This window comes from Cryptotermes secundus, unplaced genomic scaffold (assembly GCF_002891405.2).
Source record: "Cryptotermes secundus unplaced genomic scaffold, Csec_1.0 scaffold986, whole genome shotgun sequence".
Taxonomy (NCBI): Eukaryota; Metazoa; Arthropoda; class Insecta; order Blattodea; family Kalotermitidae; genus Cryptotermes; species Cryptotermes secundus.
The window spans coordinates 187,600-215,404 of NW_019735574.1; the positions used below are offsets into that span (position 1 = coordinate 187,600).

Here is a 27,805-nt window from a genome sequence, read left to right on the forward strand (position 1 = left end):
ATGTTTTCTGAAATGTGAACATGGAAGCGACGTATTCTTTCTTTTCTCCATTAGATCATATTTCTGGAATTTTTCCGGTCATTTTATAGGTCATTTTTTAAATATTTTCAGATCATCAAAATCCGGGTCGTGGGGATCACCTACCAGATACGCGGTGAAACAGTTAACAGATCCCGATTAAATTTGCTGCAGAAAGATCTGTGTCTAATATTTTCAGCCAGTTTCTTTTTGACGTTTTAAGAGATCAGTAAAGGTCATTCATAGCGTCAGTGTCAGTTAAACAGTTCGTTTTACAGATATACATTATTAGCTCAAGGAAAGTGTCCCGTTCCGATCTGTGAATCTTAATTGAATTAATTGAAACGCTAACTTGAGCATACGGGTAGCTTATTCGGAGTAGGAAGAACAAATCATTTAGTACTAGAGCGAAATTTTATGACCCAAATGTGTATAAAGTCCAGCCATCCAACGAACCAGCGATTAGCTAGGTTCGCTGCTCTTTGGGGTAAACAGTAAATACAGTCATCTTGACAACAGATAAATAAGTTTTGTATTAAATTCAAAAGCGGTAGCGTAGTTGATTGAGGGGCTATGCTACAAGCCGGAAGGTCATGAGATCGAATCCCGATGAGGTGGATTTTTCCAATTGACCTAATCCTTCCAGCCACATTAATGCCCTGGGGTCGACTCAGCCTCTAACAGAAGTGAATACCAGGAATCTTCCTGGGTGCGTAAAGGGCGGCCGGCGCGTAAGGCTGACAACCTTGCCGCCATCTGTGAACCGATTGTCTGGAGAAAATGTGGGAGCTCGACGTCTCACAACCCTATGGGCCATCACAGCCTGTTACAAGGATACTTTTTGTTATGTTCAAAATCACAAACACTGGAAACAAGTTCCTGATGTCCTCACAGCCTCTATGTTATAGTCATTTTCGTATGTGTATGAGCTTTTTCAGGGAAGTTGTCATGCCAAAATTCTCAGCATAGGCAATAAGTTTTATTTATCCCAATTACCGCAAGAAGGTTACAAGTCCATACCATTCAAAATAGGTTCTTAAGTTTTCCTTTTGCGATCTTCTTCCTTCTGTTGTCCCACACTCATCTGTCATCTTCACATCGGCCCTTTTGTACCACGGGGTCTCCGTCCCACTGCACCATGAAGACATTGGGAGGGGTGGTGGATGTATAGACCCGCGTTTTCTTGAACTCGGCACTAATTGGAGGTGAGTGGTCAGCTTCAAGCCCCGGCCGCTTTACTCCCGGCGAAAGAGCCCCGGGTACCCGTTGGATAGGAGGCTTTGTGGACCCTAGAGCCAGTGTGGACGACATGGAGAAGTGAAAATTCTTGCCCCCACCGGGGCTCCGGCCCCATGGTCGTCCAACCGGTAGGCACTAGCTATACGGACTGCGCTATCTCAGCTCTTCGTAATGTAAGATCATCATCATCATCATCATCATCATCATGTGTCAGGGGTCCGGTGACGAATAATAAGGGTTACCTTCGTTTACACTTACTCTTAATGACGATCAATTATAGCGCTATCGTTGATCGACCCGAGTTCTCTTTTCTGAGATATAGTGCCACATGGCGTTATATCGGAAGATAGAAGTCTTCAATTAATTTTCTGTTGTATAAAATTGGGGGGGGAGGACACTAAGAGCGGACGCTAATTCCCCAAGGTTAAACAATTCCTAACATGAAATTAATCTAATATATTTAAAAATTCAGTTCATACTGAACGGAGGGTGACGCGTAAGATTGACAACCTTGCCACCATCTGTGAAAAGATTGTTTAGAAAATGTGGGAGCCTCGACGTCCTGCTACCTTTTACTTCATAGAAAACTGCATCAAAGGCAACCAGTTAATATTGTCTGGGGAAAGGATGTATGTTTATTCTGGAAACAAACGAAACCCATGAATATACTCTGTGAACAAAATGCAGAGCTTTCGAGTGTTAAAGCAGTTGGTACATACAGCGCTTTAAGGGGTTAATGTGGCCGGTAACAGTCGCCCCGGATCACGGCTCGAGTTTGCAGAACAGTCTTGGCCACGCCCCATTCCTGTGGGGCTATTTGTTAGTCGGCAACTTGTCAGTTAAGCTTCGCGGGGGGAATTATTGGGGTAGGAGTGAAGACACAATCACAAGGAACCCACTTTCTCCTGTATATAGTCAACGTCATGACGGTGTTGCCACGTCTCAACAAAAAAAGTTCCTTCCTTACCCTTGGATCGATTCGTGCGCAAGATGAGTGGTTACGTCATTGCACATACAGCGGATTAAATTCCGATCTCAACAACCCAAAACGCACCCCGTTAACTGTTTTCGTTTCCCTTCCAGTCAGATATAAGGCTTTCTTTTGTTTTCCCACCTCAAGGAGCCAGGATAGCTCAGTAGGTATAGCGACTGGCTACGTGCTGGACGACCAAGGGGTCAGAGTTCAAGTCCCGGTAGGGTCAAGAATTTTCTCCACGTCGTCCAGACCGACTCTGGGGCACACCCAGCTAACTTTCCAGTGGGTACCGGAGGCTCTTTCCCCTGGGCGTGAAGTTGACCACATCTCCAGCTAGTGCCGAGGCTAAGAATACGTGGATCTATACATCCACTCATCCATACGCCTTCATGGCGTAGTGCTTAATTAGTTAAGCACAGGGACAACTTTACCTCGCCCCCTCACCCGATCATTTCCGGTTCCGAGTGCGTCCTATTTGTAAACCCACTTTTTCAGTCTATTTTCCGTGTTCTGTCTCTCGATATCTTTTCGTTCTACCTGCCCGTCCCTGAAGCAGGCAGCAGCCCTGTTCCCCGATTTCTTTCCTCTTACGCCTACAGTACATAGACTGGCTGCTGATTATCTCGTTGGTTGCATAGTAGCAACTTCTGCTTATAGAGCGCCATTAATTCATCCGTCGTCATAACGGAAGGATGTCTGTGGAGGTTTCACATTCGATCCTGTAAGTTATGACAGCACGCAGTCTCATGATTAGCGTTTCGGAAGAACCTGCTGCTTCTGTCTTCAGGGTAGAAATGTGGCAAGCTGGGATGTCGGTAGGAAGGGTAGGGGGATCGAGCGACGGAAGGGAGGAAGTCTGTAATCTCAATTATCAGCGAGGTGGGAAGCTTCGACCTCAACGACTGATCGTGTTTGTGAACAGGGAAACAGAGAGAGGAAAAGTGTCATCAGGCTGGGGAAAATAGCACAGGTAGATTAGAAACTTAATAATTTATAGTGTTTACCAAGTAAAGAATTATGAAATAACGACAGCATGTAGCACGCATGAAAGAGATGATAAATGAATACAAAATTTCGATCTGAAAACCTGAAGGGAAGGTTCCTATGTTGTGAAACAACCATAGAGGGAAGAATAATTGATCTAATGAAATAACAATATGAAGCTGTAAACTGGATTAATCTGGCTAAGGATAGGATACAATTCGCAGCCCTTGTGATCACGGCAATGAATGTTGGAGTGAAATAAAAGGTTGATAGTAGTTTGGCCGGCTTAGCAACTGTTAACTTCCTGGAGAAGTGCTGTACTCCCTGGAGGTGTTTAGTTGAATGCTAATTCTCGGCTCCGCTAGCGATTGGGCTTGGTGTGGCGTACCCGTGTGCATTATCTACACAAGATGAAGTAAATTAATCCACCCTCCCAGTAATGTATATAGCTACGTGAATCCCCCAGATCATAGCCGCTGTGCGTGTTTGGAATGCTGAATGATACGATATGATTTGATCTAAACACGAAGCTGTACACAAACGGTGTAAAATGAAAATTTAGAAATCAGGAGAAAGTCTGTGAAGGTCTGAATATTCAGGATGATACAGCATTGCAGGAAATTACGTGGAGAACACGGGGTACAATTAATCTTGCATTAAACTGAAAATAAAAAGGGAGGAGGAAGGAAGAGATAAATAAAATAAGAAGGAAAGCAACACGATAGAAATATCAGAAGGAAAGGAGAAAGGAACGAAGAAGCGTGGGAGGTAAATAAAGAAGAAAGGAAAAAAAAACAAATTTGTGAGTCATTTGCATAGATGTCAACCATCTGATCTGTTGTAAGGGGCCTTATTCTAAAGCCCTAAGTTTGCAGTAATATCAAATTTAGATGTCCTTTCCTAGGGAATTGCAAACTTTGCAGATGTAAAATTTAGCACACAGTAAGTTGGAGATTTTCGTTTCAATGGTTGTAATTTCCTTAAATTTCTAACAAAAAAAATACGTGTTTCCTTTTCAGAAATGTAAAGCAAATGCTGTTTTAAAAACATTTCAAATATATTTACAAGAAAATGAATGTAAGGCTAAAGATAGTAGATACAGAGAATATAAACTGTATGTATAAGATATTTCGTAACTGTATAGCATGTAGTGATCACCCGTCCAAGGGTTCCTACCGAATGTGTAAGGTCTAGAAAAACCGAAGTGTACGGAGAAGTTCTTGGAGGTAGGCCTAGGCCCACTGGGGCTGTAGTGCCAAGGAAAAAAAAATAGCATGTAATGACTTAAAGAAATTTGATAAAATAAACATTTCGAGAGAGGGCTGAACATGTTACGACACGTTTACACGTATGTATACATTAGACACATGCAAGTGTACATCTATTTCACGTACCCTCTACTTGTATAAAGAATGGATAAAGGATGAACAGACGGATGCATGTACGTATGTAACGCGATAATCAGATTACTGCCAATTCATTCATCGAAGGCGGAGTGTGTGGGCAGAAGCACAAATACCAAAGCCCGCCATTACGTGTTCAGTGCCTCTGTTGTAACCGCGGAATGGCGGGTGTTCTGATGGAAGATGGCTGCTAATACATTGAATAAACAGTGGTAGACAACCGATAGGGGGTGTTATCCTACAATGTGGGTGGGAGCAGTGCCAGTAACCATCACAGTAAAGTGTATGATCGAAATTTATACAAATATATCTTAGTTGACTGCATTCTTCTCAGAACTTTGTTCTAAAAATCTTCAACATGACCTCCTTCTGTAGTACTAGCCAAGTTTATAGCACATACAAATCGGCTGATGGAACTATAATTTCGAATGTTTTATGAATTGTTTATATTTTACGATGGGATGAATTCTGAACTGAACGTCAGAAGGCGCGAGGCAATACGCATAAAATGTTGGCGGCGTTGGAGTGTTTGTTGGCATGCTGAGGAACTGTATAACGATTTTTATTTAGTGTACGTTTGAAAACTCCCCAATCTCCTGTCTGAATGGCGGTATCATCTTTCAGTTCGTTCCAATTTTTGTCGTTTCTACTTACTCGTCATCCATATTGCTTCGCTCGAAGCGAAACTTTCTGCACTGTATACCCTTCTTTGTATTCCCAGAGTAAAACGCTTTCATTTTTGATTCACGAGTTCCTATCTGTAAATCTTCAGTCCAATACAACCAAAAATTCTCTTCTTTGTGACAGGTTGATTCATATCTGCGTCACGTACTTCGGTATAAGACGATGTTTACATTTAAATTCGCCTTCTACGTAAATTAGTACAGATTTCATGTTTACATATAGAAGACTCAAGGCTTGTGCCTGTGTCATTACGTACGCTACTGAGTAAGTAGGAGTAGAACATGGCAGCCTTAGAAGGTATGCTAAGGTCTGTATCGCTATTGACGGAAAAAGACACCTAAAAAGCACCCTTTAATGCATATTTGTATACTAAATTTAGTATATATTAGAATAAATGTAGCAGTATTCACAGAACTCTTAAAGTTATTGAGGTTAGGTGCTTTTGAGGACGTTTGTTTTTAACGACTTCCTGTTGAAATTTAAACCGGATCCATGATGTCAGTTCTAAAAATAATGCACAAGAACACATGACGATTCCTTGTTTGTCTGTGTGATATTTAAATATGTTGTATCAGCTTAAGTGGTTATAAAGGTTTCTCACTCGCTGACAATTTATGCGCTATGTTGCTTGCAGGCCCTAAATATTAGCTACTGCTGAAGTATATACCTGAAAACAGTAAAGTGGGTCTCTCTAAATGAAATAAGCACAAGGAACCGGGGTAGCCCAGTCGGTAGCGCCGTAGCTCAAGCGGTTAGTCGCTGGCTTCCAACCTCGGCGGCCGGGTTCAATCCCGGGGTCTGGTCAAGTGGGATTTGTGGTGGATAAAGTGGCGCTGGGGCAGGTGTTCTCCGAGTACTTCGGTTACCCCTGCCAATCTTCATTCCACCAATTGCTCCACAATCGCCCTCGCCTGTCATCTGGGGCTGGTACAATAGGCCAGAAGTGGCCGCAGTACAAGGGACTTAGCCCCACCCCACTAGCAATAAAAGAAAAGTAGCTCAGTCGGTATAGCGACAGGCTACGGGCTGGACGGCCGGAAAACGATTCCCGGCAGAAGAAAGAGATTTCTCTCAACTCCACATCGTCCAGACCGGATCTGGGGCGCACCCAGCCTCCTCTCCAGCTGGTACCGGAAGTAAAGCGGTCGAGGCGTGATGCTGACCACTCTCATGTAGTGCTGAGGTCAAGAATGGTGGAACTATACCTCTGCTCCCCCATACGTCTTCATGGTGTGGTGCATAATTAATTAAGCATAGAGACAACTTTACCTTCTGCGTACGGAGCCACTGCAGTTAGTCACTTTTTGTGCTGGCATTTCTAAGTCACGAGGCAACAAAATCGCAAATCTGTTGCTAACGCAAAAGACCTTGCACTTGAGTCGGTGCGCAGTACAGTGGTAACAGTTCCGTATAATTGAATGAGACTGTGAGATGTGTGCTCACCGCTCACCTGCAGCAAGTGTCGAGGTCAAGAGTAAGTGGATGACGTAGTGCTTCATTAGTAAAGCACAGGAACAACTTTTTTTATGCCTCTCCTATAACAACACGGAATATATGTTGCTTCACAGTTGGTCTGGGGATAGGATGACACCCCCCACCCCACCCCCCGTGGACCCGTTATGGCAGCGTCTACACGAGCGCACAAAATGCGTCCGTTGTAACGAACGTTGTAGAAATAAACAAGAGAGGCGAATGCTACGCTTTCTTCTGGCTCCATTGCAGATAAAAACTACGCACCGCACTCTGCAACTGTGTGGTGTCCTCAGCAACGTCCGTCATAAAGTATGTTCGTTACAACGGACGCATTTTGTGCGCTCGTGTAGACGCTGCCTATCTTGTCGTTTCTTTGACAAAGAAAGCGATTTTAAGCTCCCCTCCCCTTTTTTAATCGCAGTCTTGTGTATTATGGTCTTTGATATAGACATAACAAAACTGTCCCAGTTGGGAATCTTTCTGCAACGTGTATTTGAGATCTTCGTCCTCATATATCCTATCATTTGACTATTAGTCCACATTATTGGACAATATAGACAGCCTTTATTCGTGATGAGCACATAGTTAGTTAGTTATTGGAGAGGGTGGGTTTCCCCATGCACTTAGACCTGTATTGATCCATTGTGCTTCCCTCTATGATTTCTACCAGGCTCTATATCCTACCGGTACTGGTGCTTACCATCAGTCCCGCCCAGCCAGCGAGACCGGCTCTACTAGCTGAGAGGTATCTATAATGCTTCCCCCATCTACCGGAGGTATTAGAGACTGCTGTTGGGCGGGAAACGTCCGTAATTTGGCTCAGTGACCTCCTTTGGAGATACGAGGTTCTTTTACGTGCCGTAAAGCTACGACACGGGACCCATGGCTTAAAGTCCCTCCCGGAGGACTTGTTCCCTGAATTTTTCCGCCCTTAAAAATTCGACGGCCTCCGCTGGGTATTTGAACCCGCGTACTACGAGTCATGAAGTGGGTACGTTACCTCTAGACTACGGAGGCCGCTGTGATGACCACATAAGACAATGGTGTACGTAACATTGACACTCTGACGGTGTCTTTTTGTTTAGCACAGTTCACCTATAGCCTACTTTAATCAAGATCTTTCTATATGCGACTTCTTATTACTTGTTTTACGCCATGTCGTGATGAATTTTAGAATTTCATTGTAATTCGGCTTGGGGGAAAATGCCCACAGACGTGTCTGTATCCCCCAGCGGAAGCTGAAGGTTAGAGGACCATCAGATGTGCCAATGATTGCGCAGACGAAGCTGACAGCGCTTCTGGATGACAGTGACTGCATCAACGCGGACACGACAGGAAGTTCGTTTATTGATGAGTTTAAGTGAAAGCGTAGGCACAGCTGATGTGAGAGCCTGCTCTGTTGATAATGACGATAGCTGTTAAACATGGACGGTGCGAGGAATTTGGAACAGTTCTTGGATGTCAGAGGCATGACATATGTGCCTACCATGAAAATATCATTTCTGAGGGCGAACTTCCAGATTGTTTGTGGATCGGTGTAACTTAGACCACAGAAAACATTCAGATAAATACAGAACGTTCCAAAATCCCTCTTGTGGGAAGGTATTTCGGACTTGGAGCATAAAGAGAGAGAGATATAGTGAGAAGTGGGGAGGGGGTATTGAGAGGGACTGCTTAGAAAGGGGGGAGTTGTGGACAGAATATTTTCCGTCCTTCAAGGTTCCCAGGCAGTGACCGCAGGTCCTTGTGGTATACATCCACTCTCCCATACGCCTACATGCCGTAGTGTTTAATTAATTAAGCACAGGGACAACTACCTTTACGAACTGTGTTATGAGTAGAGGAGAAAAGTCGCGCAGGGACGTCTATGGTCACGGAATTGTTTTTTGATAACTCTCTAAGGGTGAAATGTTGATATTAACATCGGGAGGGCTGCACGTGAAGCATGCATACCAGTGGCTGCGCACGCAACAGTGGACTGCGTCATGCTATCGCCAATCAGGAGTTGCACTGCAGCGCGGTCCGTACCAAGATCTTATAAGCAGGGCAAGGTAGGAGTTGCAGTTAACATAACCACGGGGGTTCGGTTGTTGCGAGCTGTTACTGGGAGAATGTTCGCCGTTGAAAGCCGCTACCAGGCAACAGTTAGTGAAGACTGTAACGTAATGAGAAGATTTAGTGTGTTCTACGGTGATTTCTGTAGAGTAGTGAGGGCATAATCCTTGTAGTTACGAGATGTAAAGAGGTCAGTAAATCTGATTACCAGTTCAAACCCCGTCTATAGTGACTAAGATCGTGACAATAGGAATTAATTTTTATATCGCGTGGGAGGGTTTGCATTATACTGAAGTTTCATCTAAGATTGGGAGCGCTACATTTTGATGTTACCATTGGGAGAGCTGCATGTGACGGATGCTGTGCATTGTGGAGTTTGAGTACCAACTCAGCATTTGCTCTAGGAGCGAGAGAAATCACGAGTTGGCCGGTCACTGGACCTTCCTAATGCCAACTGACTTGTAGCCAGCAGTACTGCATTAAACACGAGAACCCTAATGTTAGCTCCTGTCTGAATAATATACATATTCATGTAAAATTTCATTTCGTATATCCGGTTGTGTTATTATATACAATTCTTTATTAGAGTCCGTCGCAACACAATCCAATGGTTAAAGCTAAGATTAGGTTAGCTACATGTTTCTGCTATTAAAGCCATCAGCAGGCAAACACATGATTACGGTATACACACACCGCTGAACTGCAATTGCGATAGTGAAGCTGACTACTTGATAATTATTACATTATAAAATACAATGAACTATAAACATATTATAAAAACGAAAGTTGTGACGTAAAATAAGGTTAAAAACTCTTCATGTGATATTCTGTATCATCAAGTCAGTTGTTGCAATTTTGTAATATTCCCACGGACATAATGGTATATTCTGTATGGTATATACTCGTACATGTAATAAATTGCTTGGAGGCCCGTGGTATCGGTGTAGTATAGTGTTGACATTAAATGTTTTGCCCGTGCCTCATCTCACGATTTATTTTGTCCGTTCAGTAGGGAATATAGATATAGAATATAGAGTTGAAATCTATATTCCCTAGTTTTTTTTTCTACCGGGTTTCCGATTCTAATCTTTCTGAAATAATGACTTGCATAGTGAAGAAACGTAAAATTCCATGCTTTGTAGAACTGCATCCACCGCTTCCTCTGTATCAGGTTTAAAATTCTGTAGGAATTCTTTACGTATCCTCCCCGCCAGAGGTCGCGACGTTTAGCAATCAGCTTCTGCACTTAGACTTCAGTAGTTAATTGTGATTTATCTCGTGGGCGTGCTGCAGTTAGTAACGAGGAAGCAGATGGAAGTTTCGAGTTTGCTGTTGTGCTCGTAAAACTGCGGGCTGATGAAATGTTAAGCAGCGTCCTTTAAAATCCCATCAGATGTTCCAGCGCCTGCAAATTAACACTTGACATTTGCGCTGCTTGCGCCTTCTGTTGTTCAGACTAGCTAATTGCGTGGAACTGCCCTAGATTATAGTAAGAAACTAGAGGAACCTTCCATTCACATTCAGATTTTCTTAAAAATAAACTGCTATTATAATGCACCGATTATGTGAGAAATGAAGAAGTGTTAATTAGAGTCAGTGAGCAGAGGAATATCCTACACGAAATAAGAAAACGGAAGGCTAATTGGATTGGTCATGTTTTACGCAGAAACTGCCTTCTAAAAGAAGTTATTGAAGGAAAGATAGAGGGGCGGATAGAAGTGACCAGAAGACGAGGAAGAAGATGTAAGAAGATGCTGGATGACCTTGGGGACAGAAGAGGATATTTTCATTTGAAGGAGAAAGCTCTAGATCGCATTAAGTGGAGGAATTGTTTTGGAAGAGAATGTGGACCTGTCGTCTTTACAGATTACTGATGATGATGATAATGCAGTTCATTGGGCCATACGTGGTCTGTTCCGTCCTCTCAAAAGAGTATGCTGATCTTTCCACCAGTCCGGTAACTCTTCTTTTGAGGAATATGAATATGTTTTTATGAGACCGGGCTATCAGCCAAGTTAGGAACCCCCATTCTGGAGGGCCCCAGTGTTAATTTTTTGTGGGGGGGGGGGAGGGTCAGAATTGTCCTCTCTTAAATGAGTGTCTTTCAGGGCTACTGAGACCTATCCCTTTGTGGGATATTATTCGCTTCCATTCTTCTCTGACCAGTCAGCAGCTGTGACCAACGTAGCCGTTTGTCATTGTGTACTGGGCCCCACCGCCACGGCGAGACGACGACAACCCCAGGGGCGTTGATTGTTTCAAAAGGCAAAGCTGTCCCTGTTCTTAATTAATTAAACACTACGCCATGAAGGCGTATGGGTGAGTGGATGTCTGGATCCACATTTTCTTGACCTTGGCACTAGCTGGAGGTGAGCGGTCAGTTTCACGCCCCTACCGCTTTACCCCCAGGGAAATAACCCTCCAGAACTCATTGGATAGGAGTTTGGGTTGACCCCAGAGCCGGTCTGAATGACGTGGGGAAGAGAAAATTATTGACTCTACAAGGACTAGAACTCCGACCCTTCTGCCGTCCAGCCCGTAACCAGTCGGTATACTGACTGAGCTATGCCGGTACTTGGGTTATTTATTATAACAATATTACGAATAAAAGCGCGGAACAAGTCTGTGCCCGAATACAAGCTAAGCGTACAGTCTTGCGGTTTTCTTCAGTCCCTTCGGGTAGGTATTAGGATAGTACCTGGTTAGTCACTTGCGGTTTCTTCCATTTCCTTCCCAATTGACTAGTAAGTAATTATTCTTTTTCCTTGGCACTACAGCCCCAGTGGGCCTAGGCCTACCTCCAAGAACTTCTCCGTTCACTTCGGTTTTTCTAGATCTTACATTCGGTAGGACTCCTTGGGCGGGTGATCAGCCCGTCGCAAGGCCTCTACCCGAACAAACACAGAAAAACGCACACACACAAACTAAACATTCATGCCCTGAGTGGGATTGGAACCCACGATCCCGGTTTCCAAGCGAGCGAAGACAGTACATGCCTTAGACCGCTCGGCTACCGTGACCGGCAGTAAGTAATTATACCACTATTAAATTTCATAAGGCATAGTAACTGATGTCGTTAAGTAAACCTTAACAAAATGTATTAAAATGAATAATAGCTATATTCTTGTTGACCGAATTGTAGGTTTACCGCCATGGCGCAGCAGAACGGCCGCATAATGAATGAAACCGGTCTGAAGCGACGATTGGCGTAAACTGCTGTTTGCGCAGTGGCCGTCACTCATGAGTGTCTGTCAACTAAACAGAAACACATGGAAGCTGGCCACGGAGTGAAAGGGCTCTGTTACTGAATGTGGAAGTTCGCAGAGGATCTCCGTTCAGCCGTACTCTGAACAGTTTCCAGTCTCTCTGTCTGTTTCTGGAACACCGATTTATCGTTTCTCTTTCCCTTTCATGAAGTACGCAAACTAACGCGGTGTCTCCTTGTGTTTTGTACGGTAACTCAGATCTTCAGCTGCTGAACGGCCATGAGTATTGTTAAAAAAAAAAAGTAAAGCTATCCCTGTAACAGGCCGTGAAGGCTCATAGGGTTGTGAGACGTTGAGGGTCCCACATTATCTAGACAATCTGCTCAAAGATGGCGTAAGTTTGTCAGCCTTACGCGCAGGCCGCGCCTTACTCACCAGGAAAATTATTTATTTAATTCCTGGTACTCATTTCTGTTAGAGGCTGAGTCGACCCCAGGGCCATAATGCGGCTGGAAGGATTAGGCCAATTGAAAAAAAATCCAGTGACCTCATCGCGACTTGAACCCACGACCTTCCGACTTGTAGCATAGTGCCTCAACCAACTACGCTACCGCGTGCCCCCGAGTACTAGTTTTGTTATTTGTAATTATGACGGTAGGGTTAGAGACTTCTTTGTTTAACGACACTATTAAACAAGTACCTTGTATTTACAACGGCATAGAGAAATGTCTCTAAACAAGACATCTCGTTAACAGTTGATTTTAATGTCATTGGTATAATATTAGCCATGTTTCGTGTAATTTCTAGAAGTCGGGTCGTTTAAGGCAGGTCAAAGTTTATGTTTTAGAAACAATAAGATTTCACCAGAACCGATCATTCGCATTAAGACATAAAGGAAGGACAGAAATTGGTCCACTGCCATATCTGCTCACTAATATCTCTTGACAGCCTTCCTATATCACGTTGTATCCCGAAATTTATCTTCATCTTTTAAACGTCAAGTGGCGAGGAAGGCAGAGCACGTGCTGGGGTCATGCCTATGTGGCAACATGGTCGTTCTTTTCCTGAACCCGACAGCTCCGTCGCGGGGTGACGGGAAGGCAGAACCACCACTCCAGTAGCTAAGTGACGGACCTCTTTCCTAACCCATTTAGAGCGTGGGCGTTAGCCTCGTCGCCTGTGGGAGCATCCTCTGTTCATGTGTTTCTTGTATCTCCGGTAATATTAGTGACAGTAGCCACCAGTGATTTGGTGATGAAGTTTTATTGGACCAAGTTATGATGCAGTGTAGAAGAATGTTTTCTTGGGAGTGAATAGAACTTGTATGTCGGATATCAGAAGTTCGATAGACATTGGTGATTTGGTTAAATATATCCTGTGCAGAGGCTGGATGCTTCTTTGACGCAGAGGTGTTGAAGTATGAGGTTTCGGAAATCGAACTGACAACTTAACCGAGTGTGATAGTCGCGAGAAAATGTGTAAGTGAATTGTGATGGACGTGTGCAGTTTTTGAAAGAGTGAACAGGGTACATGGTGTGGTTGGAATATTTTCTTATTGTAACAACACCTCTTTAGAATCGATCTAAGGACTTTTAATAAGGAAGGTAGCCTCCATGGAATGAGTGTGTGTTCTTTTCTGACGGACATGACTAGTTTAGAGGGTCTCTTAAAAATTTTAAATAAATTTCGCCATTTCGTGACCTAACCTTCTGAGACAGTGTGCAGTGTTGTGATACATATATCGTTCAGTAAAGACATTTTAAGTAAAATTATTTTTAGGATGACTTGGCTTCTGAGACAGTACTAAGGTACTTTTTAGTTACGATACCTCGATCTTCTCATACAGCCAATAGTGTTAACAACGAACGCAAACAAGGTGCGAGAATATAACAGTGTATTCCCAGTAAGTCGCTAATTTTTTACAAGGTTCAAACCAGTCGCTGTAGCCTCGTAGCAGCTCCCGGCGTGCGGTGAATGAGCGCACGAGGCAGAAGGGAAGGTACGGAGCCGCATGGAATTTGCCTCCGTATTCCATGGCCAATCGTATGGAATCAGTGTGACGTCAGTTGTAACCAGGTGGGTCACATGTGCGTTACTGTTTCCCCTTCTGACCGCCGAACAGGATGATGTAACGGTGGTACTGTAGACCTGTATTCTGAATGGCCTCGGCTTCACTTCCGGTGGAGACACCGACTATTCTGACAGAAACATTTCGTGATTTTCGTCAGTCCCTCCTAGCAAGTTGCCGGGGTTTTTTTATTGCTAGTGGGGTGGGACTAAGTTCCTTGCACTGTGGCCACTTCTGGCCTATTGTACCAGCCCCAGATGATAGGTGAGGGTGATTGTGGAGCAATTGGTGGAATGAATATTGGCAGGGGAAACCGAAGTACTCGGAGAAAACCTGCCGAAACGCCACTTTGTGCACCACAAATCCTACATGACCAGACCCCGGGATCGAACCCGGGCCGCCGCGGTGGGAATCCAGCGACTAACCGCTTGAGCTATGGCGCGGCCTGAAGTTGCCGGGATACTACGAGTGTATAAATTAGGTCACGATGGCTTCCTTCAAAATTCATTTTAATTTGTTATTCACTGATCATTCTAACATTCGACTATGAATTTTGTGGTACAGGCCACATACCATCATTTTGACGCTGGTTTCTTTTCATAGAAGCTTTCTATTTCAGTATTTTAACTGTAATTTATATTTGTTATTGTCAGAAAGGCACGAACATCTTCTAACAGATAATAGGCGCCTCACGTAAGTTTTCAGAATTCGAGTTTGGACGCACGGACACATAGGGACATGATTTTCGTTAACACATTCACTGAGAAAATAACTGCCCCCCCCCAAACAGGGGCCCACAACGTTGTAGCAAAACGTAAATATGCCTGTAAAAAAAAGTCAAACTTGTCCTTGAGCTTAAATAATTAAGCGTATGGGGAGTGGATATATAGATTCATATTTCCTTCACCTCGGCTCTAGTTGGAGGTGAGTGGTCAGCTTCACGCCCTGGCCGGTTTACCCCTGGGGGAGAACCCCCCGATACCCAATAGATAGCGTGAGTGGGCCCTAGAGCCGGTCTGGACGACGTGGAGAAGAGAAAATTGTTGATCGACTCGAACTCAGACCCCTCGGTCGCCCAGGCCGTAGCCAGTCGCTATTGCGCTATTGGTGTTGGAAATTTGCCTGTAAGTTAGTTTCTTCTGTGAGAAACTTTGTTCAGTTAACGCAGAATCTTCAGGCATTTAAGCTATCGATTGCACAGAGCAGTATCCTGATTGAAAATTGATAGGAGCTCAGCTGACCAAGAAATCCCCTCCCTTTTATGGAACCCAAAGATCAATTACCGTGTATAGAAGAGCAGTCGCTGGACCATACCAATCCAATTCAATACAATCCACATCATCACAGTGTAACCATTTCACTAACCAAGTCTATGGATCAGAATCCTTACGAATGCCGTAGCAGCTCAGCTGGTTAAGTAATTTCCCTGTCTTCCCCCCCCCCCTCCCTTGGAACTACAGCCCCAGTGGACCTGGGCATACCTCCGTGAACTTCTCGTTCACTTCGGTTTTTCTAGATCTTACACATACGGTAGGACTCCTTGGGCGGGTGATCAGCTCGTCGCAAGGCCTCTACCTGTACACAAACACAGAAAAATGCACACAAACATCCATGCCCTGTGTGGGATTCGAACCCACGATCCCGGTTTCCAAGCGAGCGAAGACGGTACATGCCTTAGACCGCTCGGCTACCGTGACCGGCTCCCTGCCTTTTATAACTCCTAAATGCTCGTATTATTAGCATAAGCCGCAGCGGGTCCCTGTCATGAGTAAGTTGCGTCCAATCCACACAGGTCTTTTTCAAGGTCCTTCCATCTATCCATAGAACTCACGGGCGGTCTCTTCCCTTTACGTTTTCCGGCAGATAATGTTCTGCATCTCTCCCCACCATCCCTCCCCAATGCGTGTTACACATGCCGACCATCTGAGCTTAATAATATATAGGGTAATTCTAAATTACTGTCGGGTTTTCCGTTTATAGGCCACGGAAACCCCGACAATAATTTAGAATCACTCTGTGTGTTGAGATTCTCAAGTCCAGTTATTAAACTGTGGATTTTTAAAAGTGCATTTTTGAAAAGTTCAATTTTCCAGTGGAAGTCTCTAATGTTAGTCTGTGTAGTCATGATACTGAGTGCCACATGTTTAAATTTTATTCTAAATGCCGCTGATAGGGGTAAAAGTAAACTTTTCCTGTGCTAAATTAATTAGACGTGATTCCATGAAGCGGAGGGGGTGTAGACATTAGCTCCACCATTCTTGACCGCGGCACTAGATGGAGGTGAACGGTCAGCTTCACTCCCCGGCCGCTTTACCTGCAGGGAAAGTGCCCTCAGTACCAATTGCTAGGAGGCTGGGTGTGCCCCAGAACTGGTCTGGACGCTGTGGAGAGGAAACAGTCTCTTGCCCCTTCCAGGCACCGAACACGGCCGTCTAGCTCATGGCCTGATCGCTGTACCGACTGAGCTGCCGCCTTGATATGAAGCAGAGATCTGCCTCATATCCTTCACTTTGCCCAGCCAGCCATTCGGTCGGTCGATCGTGTGCTACAGAAACAGACTTCATCCACTGCTGACTGACCTTTCGTCCAACTTCCGGCGGGAAGAGGCAGCCAATCGTTTGTTCTCATAGCGTGGCACCAAGCGCCCCCCCCCCCAACTACCGGACGCATTGCATCAAATTCACACAATTCGTGCCTTGGATGAAGACCCAAATAACTGCGCAGTTTTGTTACAGAGGAGCTTATTGATTTTGTTGGATTTGAGGTTCTTGCAGCGGCGATTGGTACATACCGTCGTTAGTTCGGTGAAGGTTAACCGACGTTTCGGAGGAACATGCCAAGCAAGATGCCATGCACCTACTTTGTTTTCTATAGTTTTACCATGAAATTATCTTAACAGGATTTCATATTTTTCATTTTCTATTACTCGTATTAAGTCGATCCCGAATGTTTATTTAAGTAGGCTAATGTGAGGACTGGTTGTCACGCTCGTGTAGTTTTGTAGACGTCTCTCTTCTCTCCTGTGGATCGAGACAGCAGGTCCCTTCGAAACGTCGTTAGCTTTCGATCAGATAACATGGTATCACATCCCAGAAGAACATAATGTTAAGAGGCCCTCCCGTTCAGCGCCTTGAGAAACTCAAGTTTCATATCAACTAGCGGGGTTCACACTGCCGCCATTTTGTTATTGTTGATAGAAAAATGGACGGAAGGTGACATAGTAGTAGGATAATGTCGACAACACCTTTAAAAAGAAACTGACAACCTTTTAAAAAGTTATTCAGGCAACATACGCTCACATGAGTGCAATATTTGACAGAGTGCGCTAGTGATATGTGGTCATAGCTCTTAGTGTCGTAAGAGCAGAGACTGTTAAGTGACGCGACATTCTTTTGTTATAGTGTTGTCCTGAGTTAGACGGTGAGCCGGTATAGCGACTAGCTACGGGCTGGACGACCAAGAGGTCGGAGTTAAAGTCCAGGTAGGGTTAAGAATTTTATCTTCTTCACGTCGGCCAGACCGGCTCTGGGGTCCACCCAACCTCCTATCCAGTGGGTACGGGGGCTCTTTCTCTGGGGGTAAAGCGGCCGGGGCTTGAAGCTGACCATCACCTCCAACTAGTGCCGAGGTCAAGGAAACGTAGATCTATACACCCACTCCCCCATACGCCTTCATGGCGTAGTGCTTAAATAGTTAAGCACAAGGACAACTTTCTTTACCTTAGACTTTTTTTCCCGCCACCCAGTATCGCCCTCTGCCCTCTCTCAGCAGTTACCATTTCTTTGGAAGAAAGTCTAGGAATTTATTGGTGGTAAGCTTATTTTCTCAAACTACCAATTATCAAAATTAATTACAAACTGCCTTATAGACTAGTTATGGGATGGTATCATACCCAAATTAATTAATTTGTGAGTAAAATAACAGGTAAAAGTTCCATAAATCTTGTTGTGAAAGTGTGGGCTGTTTGATTTTGATATGCAGGAGAAGAGGTTAGGTAAACATCGGTGTTTAGCCAAGAGCAGTGCTTTAAGGGCATTTTCCGTGGAGTACACATAAGTAAATTAAGGCATTCAGTGGCGTTTTAAGTCAGGAACCGAAGAGGTTGCTCCAGAAGTAATATTTCTAGATCTCTATTTTGGAGGTAACAAGTTCGAATCTATACTTAGATACAGGCAATCCTGCCTGGCACATATGGCGCTTTTCCTATGTCTCTCAAGACGAATTCCATGGTAATGCTTTCAAATGGGCCACGATCGCTCTTAATTCCCTACCATATCACTGTTCCCATCTGTTTGAGCAAGAAGGTAATCACGCCATGAAGACGCGTGGAGGAGTGGAGTTCTAGCTCCACCATTCTTTACCTCAGCAGTAGATGGAGGTCTGATCACCTTCACACTCCAGCTGCTTTAAAGTGCCCTCGGAACCCATTGGATAGGCTGCGTGGGCCCCAGAGCCGGTTTGAACGTTACGGAGAAGAGAAGACTCTGGCTTCTGCCGGGAATCGAACCCTGGCTGTCCAGTCCGTAGCCCGTCGCTGTACCGACAGAGCTTCTCAGTAAGTCCTATAATAATATAACTGAAACAGCGTCGTTGTACGACACTGTTACTGAATTTAGGGATAGAATGAATGAATGAATGAATGAATGAATGAATGAATGAATGACCTAGTGTGTGTAGACAGCGTGGGATAACAGCCTGCTTCACTTCCGGCTGTTCATACTCAGGTTGTTTGGAGACGTGCTCTGCTATGCTGCTCAGATGCGAGTTGTCTGAAGCTGGAAATTGGTTTCTGCTTCCATCCCAAGTCCTCTTGACATATGTTCCTTCACACTCTTCAGTAGGAATACAAAATTGAGGCGGGTCGATGGTGTCCTGGAAGACGTAGGGACGGTAAGCGCGGATATCCGCTAGGGTTCCAACCTTCCGTGTGTCCGCCATGCTGTTTATACCGGCTGCTTTAATATCTCAAGTTGCCAACGAGCAGAATGACGTGGAAATCCCTGTATGCGTTCTTCTTATGCGCATTTTGCGAAGAACGCATAATAACTTTTTGAAAAGAATGCGGCAGGGTGAAGTTATGGCCTAATTTGAAGTATTTTTTCCCCTTATTTTGCCTGAAGTAACTGAGGAAAACTTCCGTCGCGATAGTCGGTCCCTACCTCGAGATTTCATCCGGAGATATTCCGAATACGAAATAGGAATGCATCGTGACATTGGCCCAGGATTGTGTTTTATTATGTCTGTCCTGTCCCAAAATGATAAGGACTTAGAAATGGCTTCATCTGCCGTCCCTGCAGGTATGAATGTTGTCTGAATGCAGATGTAGTAGAGAAGGTCATGGTCCGAGTCGCATTGTATTGTCAAACAAGGGAAAAAAGTTTCTGTGGTGCGAACAGGATGACAAGAAAACCACTTCAAAAAGTATGCGCTGCTAGATTTTGTATATGAGGAAGAGTCAGTAAATAGGCCACACAGATGGATATAAAACTTAAAATGTGTGATATTCGAACCTGGGGAATAACATTTATTTCTCTTCCAGCAACTTTGATAGACCCTCTCATCGCTGTACCAGTGCGCCGAAACCCGCAGCAGAGAGTCTTTTGATTGTTATCGCAACCAATTCTGCACCTCCGTTTCAACCTTTTCGTCATCAGCGAAACGTTTGCCACGTTTCATGACACAGCTCTGAACCGCTTTACACGAAAAGCACTCCCCACCTTAAACAGAAAACATTTCTTTATGAATATCTTTTGCATTCAGTGCTTTAGCCCACAGAAAACGCGCAGCAAAACTCTGCGGTAGTATACACCTCAAGCACGGTCGCCATTTTGACTACTAAAACCAGCCTCTGAACGTGCGCTTGCGCTTCTGCTACCGAGACGGTCATGACTGTGCTGCTACCTAGTGATACATACAGAAAACCTACGAAGTTCATTACAGATGTTTTACTTTAATTTGTATCATATTTATTGACTCTCCTCTGTGTATTACTGTCCACTAATTAATTAAAATGTATTATTACATTTGGTGGCATTTTGAGGTTCACACAGCGGAGGCTGTTAAAAGGGTGGTGTTCGGAGACAACTCGAAAGTCCGCAGACTTATTGCCTGCTTCTCCTGGTTTCCTGCTTTATTTACTGTTCGACCTGAAGATAGAGGTGATATATTCGTCCGAAACTTCGGGCCGACTCAGAAGTAGGCTATGTTGCAGTCCGGAGAACGGTCGTATTACAATCTGATTGTATTGTGGCGGCCGCCAAGCGTCGCCTTGACCGAACACTTGGTTAGTAAAGTTAAACACGGACGTCGCCATAACCTACTGGGCGAAGACACGATATAAATAAGACAACTGGAAATCTTTTGGTCTGTATTAGGGAGATTTTCTTGGAAACAAATGCAGAGAAAACTAATTTTAACGAAATTTATTAACCTGTTCAGTAGTATTACCACTTACTACAGATTTTGTTCCCATGTTTACATTTTAATTCCAAATTTCTCGTTTTGACTTGTTAATTGTATTATATCTCTCTTTATGAATGGTCTTTTGTTAAGTAGTCTTCTATTGTAGCAAGTATAACTTGTTCCTGTAAAAAGGGGCAGGTTTTCACTGAAATGTTTCCTACAGAAAATTCTATTGTTGCTGGCTTTTCCGGACGGTTTCGTCATTATTGGACATGGCAGGCGACAAGATGTATCTTTTGTCTCCTATACTATAAGTTTACTGCCAACGTATTCTTACTACTTTTTCAACTGATGTATATTTTTCTTAGTGACCGCCTCTGTGGTCTACTGGTCAGAGTTCCTGGCTACATATCCAGAGGTCCCGGGTTCGATTCCCGGCGATACCAGATTTTCTGAGAAGGAGTGGGTCTGGAACGGGATCAACTCAGCCTCGTGAGGATAATTGAGGAGCTCTTTCAAGGAAATAGCGGCTCCGGTCTAGAAAATCGAGATTAACGGTGGTGGGGATTCGTTTCGCAGACCACGCGACACTCTATGCGCAAAAGTTGGCACTAACTTCGCCAAGAAGCGGCGGTCGTTCGGTCGGTATAGTTCGCTTGCGGGCTGAAGCCACGGAGTTTAGTTTTTTTTTATGTATTATTATCGTTGTGTCAACGTACACACTTCGTATTGCGCTAACTGAACGTTCCGGGAAACGTATTTATTATACTTTTCAAAACTCCTTCCGATCAACAACATATGAAGCTTCTGTATTGTCAGTGGAGACTGCAAACAACGATAGGTTTGTAGCGTTTTGAGGTTCTCGCAGCGGTAGTTGTGAAGAGTTGCTGTCTTCTGGGATATGACGCCGTAGAGTCCGTTGAAAGTCACCCGACGTTTCGGATGAACATATCGCCTCGATCTTCAGGGCCGAATAAGTCGAGCAAGATCACAGCTTGAAAGCAGGTGCTTGTTTTACTTTCAACGGACTATACGGCATCATATCCCAGAAGATAGTACTATTCAGCGATAGATTCTTTTCTCTACTCAAAGAGTATAATAATAATAGTTAGAGGAGGGGATGGTATAGATTGGATTGATCTAGCTCACGATAAGAACCAGTGGAGGGCTTTTGTGAGCACGGTAATGAATATTTGAGTTCCATAAAATTCTGCCATGTTCTTCAGTAGCTTCACAATTGCGGTTTCTCAAGAAGGGATCAGCTCCATGAGTGAGTGAGTGAGTGAGTGATGATGATGATAATGATAATAATAATCTCAAAAAGTGGGCAAGGACCCCATCTTGAACCAGTTAAACGCAGTTCGCATTTATCTCCACGGTGTCAAATCCTTCCTGAGAGTTAAATTGTTACCGAGTTGATCGCCTGATAAGCTAAGACTGGCAGAAGCACGCGGACAGGCTGTAGTGTGATAAACATCTGTTATCTTATGGTTATAATTGTCTAATTAATTATGTGATACTACATTACGTATCCCAACTTAAAACCATTCCTCAGAAATCTGCATCTGCGACGTAGCCCATCTTCCGTCGCCGTCCTCGGGCATGGGCAACGCGTTCGCCGTATTGTCGTACACTTCTGTCTGACATTGTTATCGGACAGGCAACTGAAACAGAAGCCAGTGTTGTCATGGAGGGCGCGACAAGGTTCTGAGTTTTTATCATTTGAAAGATACGTAATAATCTCCCAGCTGTGTTTCATAGTTGTTATAGTAGTTCATATTTTCTTTAGGCCATAAATCTGTTTTCTCCTGCGTTATCTCGTCACCTTCCGTTCGGCTTCTGTCCGGTGCAACTGTGAGGAACATTTTGAACTCCGTAGTTGATGTCCTTAATGACTTAACTTCATGCTTGAAGAAGCTAATAAAATGTGTCTGAACTCATTCCTTGTAGGGATCAAGATACATTTTCCGATAAAGAAGGCTTGCCTTTCATTGAGACTCAGTGTTAGTACGAAGAACCGGAATAGCGCAGTCATAGGGACTCGCTATTGGCGGTGTGACCAATGGGTCGGAGTTCGAATTCCAGTGGGGGCAAGAATTTTCACTTCTCCATGTCGTCCAGACCAACTCTGGGGCCCACCCAGCCTCCTATCCAATGGGCACCGCGTGCTCTTTCCCCCAGGGTAAAGCGGCCGGGGCGTGAAGGTGACCACCCACCCCCAACTAGTACTGAGGTCACGGAAACGTGGGTCTATACATCCGCTCCCCCATACGCCTTCCTAGCGCAGTGGTTAATTATTTAAGCACAGGGACAACTTTACACGGTTTTTACTGCAGTACAGTCCCATTCAAAAAGGCAACTTCATATGCGAGACGCCACTGATGCGCTCTTTACACCTGGTACCAGTTGCCCGAGGCAATAAAGAGATCGGCGGTAGCTAACTTTTAAACTACGAAAGATTTATGATGAGAGAAATTCGAGTTTCTCGTGGTGCGGTCGATTCCCTGGGCGTCGTGTATAAACTGATGTAAATGCCCCAGAATTAGCTGTTTCTCCGCCCACCGCGCTGCCGCAATAAATCCTATCTATCTGGCATTTGATCGGCAGAGCGAGTAGCCCCTTTGCTAGGCATTACTAACGTAGAAGTCTCTAATGGCTGTCTCATCAGTTTTCTGTAGCTGCACTTAGTATTGTCGTTGGGCCGCTGCTTCCCACCGCGGCGACTCGGGTTCGATCCCGGATCTGGTCAAGTGGGATTTGTGGTGGACAAAGTGACGCTTGGGCAGGTTTTCTCCGAGTATTTCGGTTTCCCCTGCCAATCTTCATTCCACCAATTGCTCCACAATCACCCTCACCTATCATCTGAGGCTGGTACAATAGGCCAAAAGTGGCCGCAGCGCAAGGGACTTAGTCCCACCCCACTAGCAATAAAAAAAATAGTATTGTCGTTCGTGACGTAGAGCAGCACACACGTTAGCAGTGTAATGGAGCGATTACAACGAAGCAGAGAACGAACTGCATGAAACAGATTACTTCTCGAGAAGCCCGGCTCGTCAGAAACACTTATTATCCAAGGATTCATTGCTCCTTTCGCAGGGGACTGCATTAGTCTTTATACTGAGTCAGAGGAATGTAGTTCACATCAAATTTAATTGAGGTCCAATTTAATGTGGCAGGGACAGAGGTTCCCATGTTTCAGTCGGGAGTACAATCTCCATCGTTGCCGAAGCCAGGCTGCAGTGGAAGAGGTACCTAAGCTTTAGTCGGCAATGCAGTCTCGGCCTTTACTGAAAATAAAATTTTCCTTGTAGATAACGTGCCCACAGTTCGTGAAATTGTTGTTTGATGTATAGTTATGTAAGAAAGGTCGCTGAAAGGGTTATCCATGGACGCTGTAGCTGAAGTGGTAGTGTCAGATCCCAGTAGTGATATTCTGTTTAGTCAGTATAAATATAGCTGACTGTATAGGACCTTTCATATTTTCCTCTGACCAGTGACTGAGATTAGCTCTCTTTTTTTGGACCCAACATAGTAGGTATGTCCCCCTCACATGAGGACAGAAATATATTGAGTTTACGAAGCGTTTTCTAGTTTTTAAACACCTGACGATGGACAAAATCCGAAACCCTGTAATTCTGAAGGTGCAGGATGCCCTGAAGAGTTGGGCGGCTGTTAACTTATCCAGAAGGGCCGTATTAGAGGAGCACGGTAAGGAATCCTACTTCGTACAGGAAGTTTCCGAGTTGTTGAAACTTAGATCCGGAGACCGGCTGTCCTGACGGAGGACTGCCTTGGTTTCTTTCAGTCAGAGCAGTACGTCACATGTCAGACCAGCTTCCTTCCACATCCCTTCTGTTTTGTTATTCTTATTATTCGATGCTGAATACAAAACAAACTCCGTGGTTTTAGTCCTCAAGTGAACTATCCCGACCGAGCTACCGCCGCTTGTGGGCGAAGTAGTGCCAAATTTAGTGGATAGAGAGTGTCGCGTAGTCAGCGCAACGAATCGCCACGACTGTTAATTTCGGTTTTCTAGACCGGAGCCGCTGTTTCCTTGAAATAGCTCCTAAATTATCATCACGAGGCTGAGTGGGCCCCGTTTCAGATCCACTACTTCACAGAAAGAATGTGGTAACGCCGGGAATCGAACCCGGACCTCTGGGTGTGTAGCCAGGAACTCTGACCACTGGACCACAGAGGCAGTCATTCGATGCTTAATAGTCGGAGAAATTAATAGCGTCGTTAGATGCACCAAGAATGAGGGAGGTCTCGGGTTAACGTTATGAAACCTGCAAGGGATAACGTTGATAGGATTTGGGGTTCTCAAAGCTGTGGTTATGAGGCGCTCTTTCGTCTGGTATGTAACACCGTGTTGTCCGCGGAAAGTTAATCGACATATCTGACGAACATGTCTCCTCCATCTTCAGGGTTGGAGAGTGAGCCAAGCAAGAAGGGAAAGTGGCTGGCTGAGACATGCATTTGTGTAGAACCAGAAGAGAGCCTATGAGATTAGAGGTTCTTACGGCGGTAATGTTAATATGACGGTCGTCTGGGGTGTGACGTTGTGTAGTTTGGTAGACGGATGACAGGAATTAGGAGGAACATGCTGTCTCCATCTTCAGGTAGGAGATTGAGGCAACAAATTACTCGGAAACGTTAGTATATATCAACTCGTCGTTAGGTCAAATTAGAACGCAATTTTAATAACAGTGTTAGAACTCTTGTAACAAATATGGACCTCTCCGTTGAATTTTCAACGGGTATTAGATGAATTCACCATATTTTGTTTTTTTGACTGCGTACCATTTGGTGTACAGAATGGTGTATCGATAGAGCTGTAGACTTGGGAGATGTTCGGTTCGAATTTGGCCGAGGCATCACATATTCTGACAAATATAATGGGTTTTGTCAATCCATTCAGACATGCTGGGTTTAGGCTACGCCCGTTTCATTCCATATCTTTTCTAATTCATTATTCGTTCTGTCATTCGGCGCCATATAGTCTGAAATACTGACAGCGCTGTAAAATAAACCACAAAAGATATTGCAGAAGGACACGATCACGGAGCACGTGAACCTTAGTCCAATGCAGGAGTGATGAAGCTTCTCACGTCGTGTGCAGTGGGCCTCGCACAGGTAATCAATGTGGTCACGAAAGTCCTTCCGACAATATTATGGGTGTGGCTGGAGGTGGCGGGGCATTCTCGCCACAGCACGGTTCAAGCACAAACACAGTTTTAACTTAATCCGTTCCTATTACACCTTACAGTGTCGAGGTTGTTGTTTCTTTCATTTTGGTCATTTTACAGACGGTAGGACTTTTGATGAGTGATCAGCTCGTCCCAAGGCCTCTACCTAAACACAGGACAGCACAAATACAGTATAAACACATACTGGACATCCATACTCTTGTGTGGGATTCGAACCCACGATTCTGACTCCGAGCGAGCGAAGACAGTACATGCCTTAGACCGCTCGGCTACCGTGATCGGTCACAGTTTTAACGTTTGGAATAATTTTAACTACAACGGGGGGTGTGCTATGGGCCAGGTATGGAGGAAAACTCATCGTATTTGGCCCAACCGACAAATCGCTATATTATTCAGGCACCATTGTAACAAAGTCTGTTTCATTCTGTAACCTCAGGGGTGTGTCACGTCTCATCGTCATAATGCACGTGTGCAACCTGCGTCAGTAAATGCAGCACCACTTTATTTTGGCGTATGGGGGGAGTGGAAGTATAGCCTCATCATTTTCGACCTAGATATTAGATGGAGGTGAGTGGTCGGATTCACACCCCGGCCGCCTCACCCCGCAAGGAAAGAAACCACATATGGGCCTCAGACCCGATCTGGACACTGCGGAAGGGAAAACTCTCTCGATCCTGCCGGGTATTGAACCCCAGTTTTCCAGCCCGTAATCCATCGCTGTACCGGCTGAGCTACTGTCTGGCCGTGGTTCGATTCCTGGAGAGGGGCAAGATATCTTTGTCTTCTCCACAGCGTCCAGAAAGGCTCTAGAGTCCACTTAGCCTCCTATCCAGCGAGTTCCAGCGGGTCTTTCCCCGGGGTAAAGCGGCCGGTGCATGAAGCTCTGCCGCTCACCTCCAACTAGTGCCGAGGTCAAGATTGGTGAAACTATACCTCGACTCACTGTACGTCTTCATGGCGTGGTGCTTAATTAAGTAATTAAGCCCAGAGATAGGTTTACATCCTACTTTCCTTATCTTGAAAAATTAAGGGAGGCTTATGAGATCACCTTGCTGTCTGTGTATCTGTCTTTGTATTCCCTCCAATTTTTGTTAGGAGCGCACTTTGCTGTATGTGTGTTCCTCCAGTTTATTCGTTTTATATGCAGTTCACGTATGAAAGCAGAATGTGCGTTTACCCAGAACGTATTTTCGTCTGTGAGTATCTCGTGTCTCGTACGGCGTGTGAATGATGTTCGCTTGACACAGTCTGTAGGTTGTTAGTCACGTGAGGTCGGAACGGTTATGAATCCCCAGCTTTTCCGCTTCCTCGGTTCTCAGAGAGTCGCGGAGAAAGTCAGAGGGTGTAATCGCGGGCTTGTCTTGCTATCGATTTAATGGCGATCTTACCTTGTTGACCTCTCACCAGGCAATGTATGGTCTTGACCTAGTTATGGAGACCCAATCGACCAGGGGATATGATTTTCGACGAGTTCGTAGTGTCTTGTGTCTACATGGGCGAGTTCTCGGGTGACGCGATGCCCAACGACCGATATACTGGGAGTACAGTCAACCACAAACATTTTGGACATTATGCATTCTTGACGTGACGAATGTAAATTCATAACTTCTTTGTTCTCGGGAGCCGAACTTTTGCAGCGTGGTGAGAGTGCAGACAGCCATGTTTATAGCAGCCCTCCCCCCGAATGCAGTAATGCAGGTTTAAAAAGAAAGTAAAGAAATGAGAGGCAAAAGGAAAGAGATATCTTATGATAAATGCTTATACAGTGCGTACAATCAAGTTCGCGCCGCGGCTGCAATTTGCCGTGAGTCATACCACCGCAGAACGGATGCAGTCGCGGGGAGGAGTTGCAACACTCCCCGCGACTGCATCCGTTCTGCGGTGGTATGACTCACGGCAAATTGCAGCCGCGGCGCGCACTTGATTGTACGCACTGTATATTAGATTATTCAGGGCGTATTTCTTTATGTTTTATCCTGAATGAATATTCTCCACGTATGTTATAATTTGCCCTTTTAACTTCAGTTTTCCTGTAGTGTCTGCCACTAACTGTCCTCTTGTACCAGACCCGGATGATAGATGATGAG

The 27,805-nt window shown here is 44.7% G+C and overlaps 1 protein-coding gene across 7 annotated transcripts in view; it reads left to right on the forward strand.

Moving 5' to 3' along the window:
• LOC111869652 (tensin-1) overlaps positions 1–27,805 on the forward strand; it is a 354,704-nt gene that overhangs the window by 104,891 nt on the left and 222,008 nt on the right. Inside the window, exon 1 of one of the 7 annotated variants that reach the window (XM_023861325.2) lies at positions 13,998–14,114. The exons of the other annotated variants lie outside the window; for them this stretch is intronic. Within the exon in view, the coding sequence (XP_023717093.2) occupies positions 14,013–14,114 (102 nt within the window). The 5' untranslated portion in view covers positions 13,998–14,012. Of the gene's footprint in view, positions 1–13,997; positions 14,115–27,805 lie in introns of those variants that run through there. 7 annotated transcript variants of the gene reach the window in all.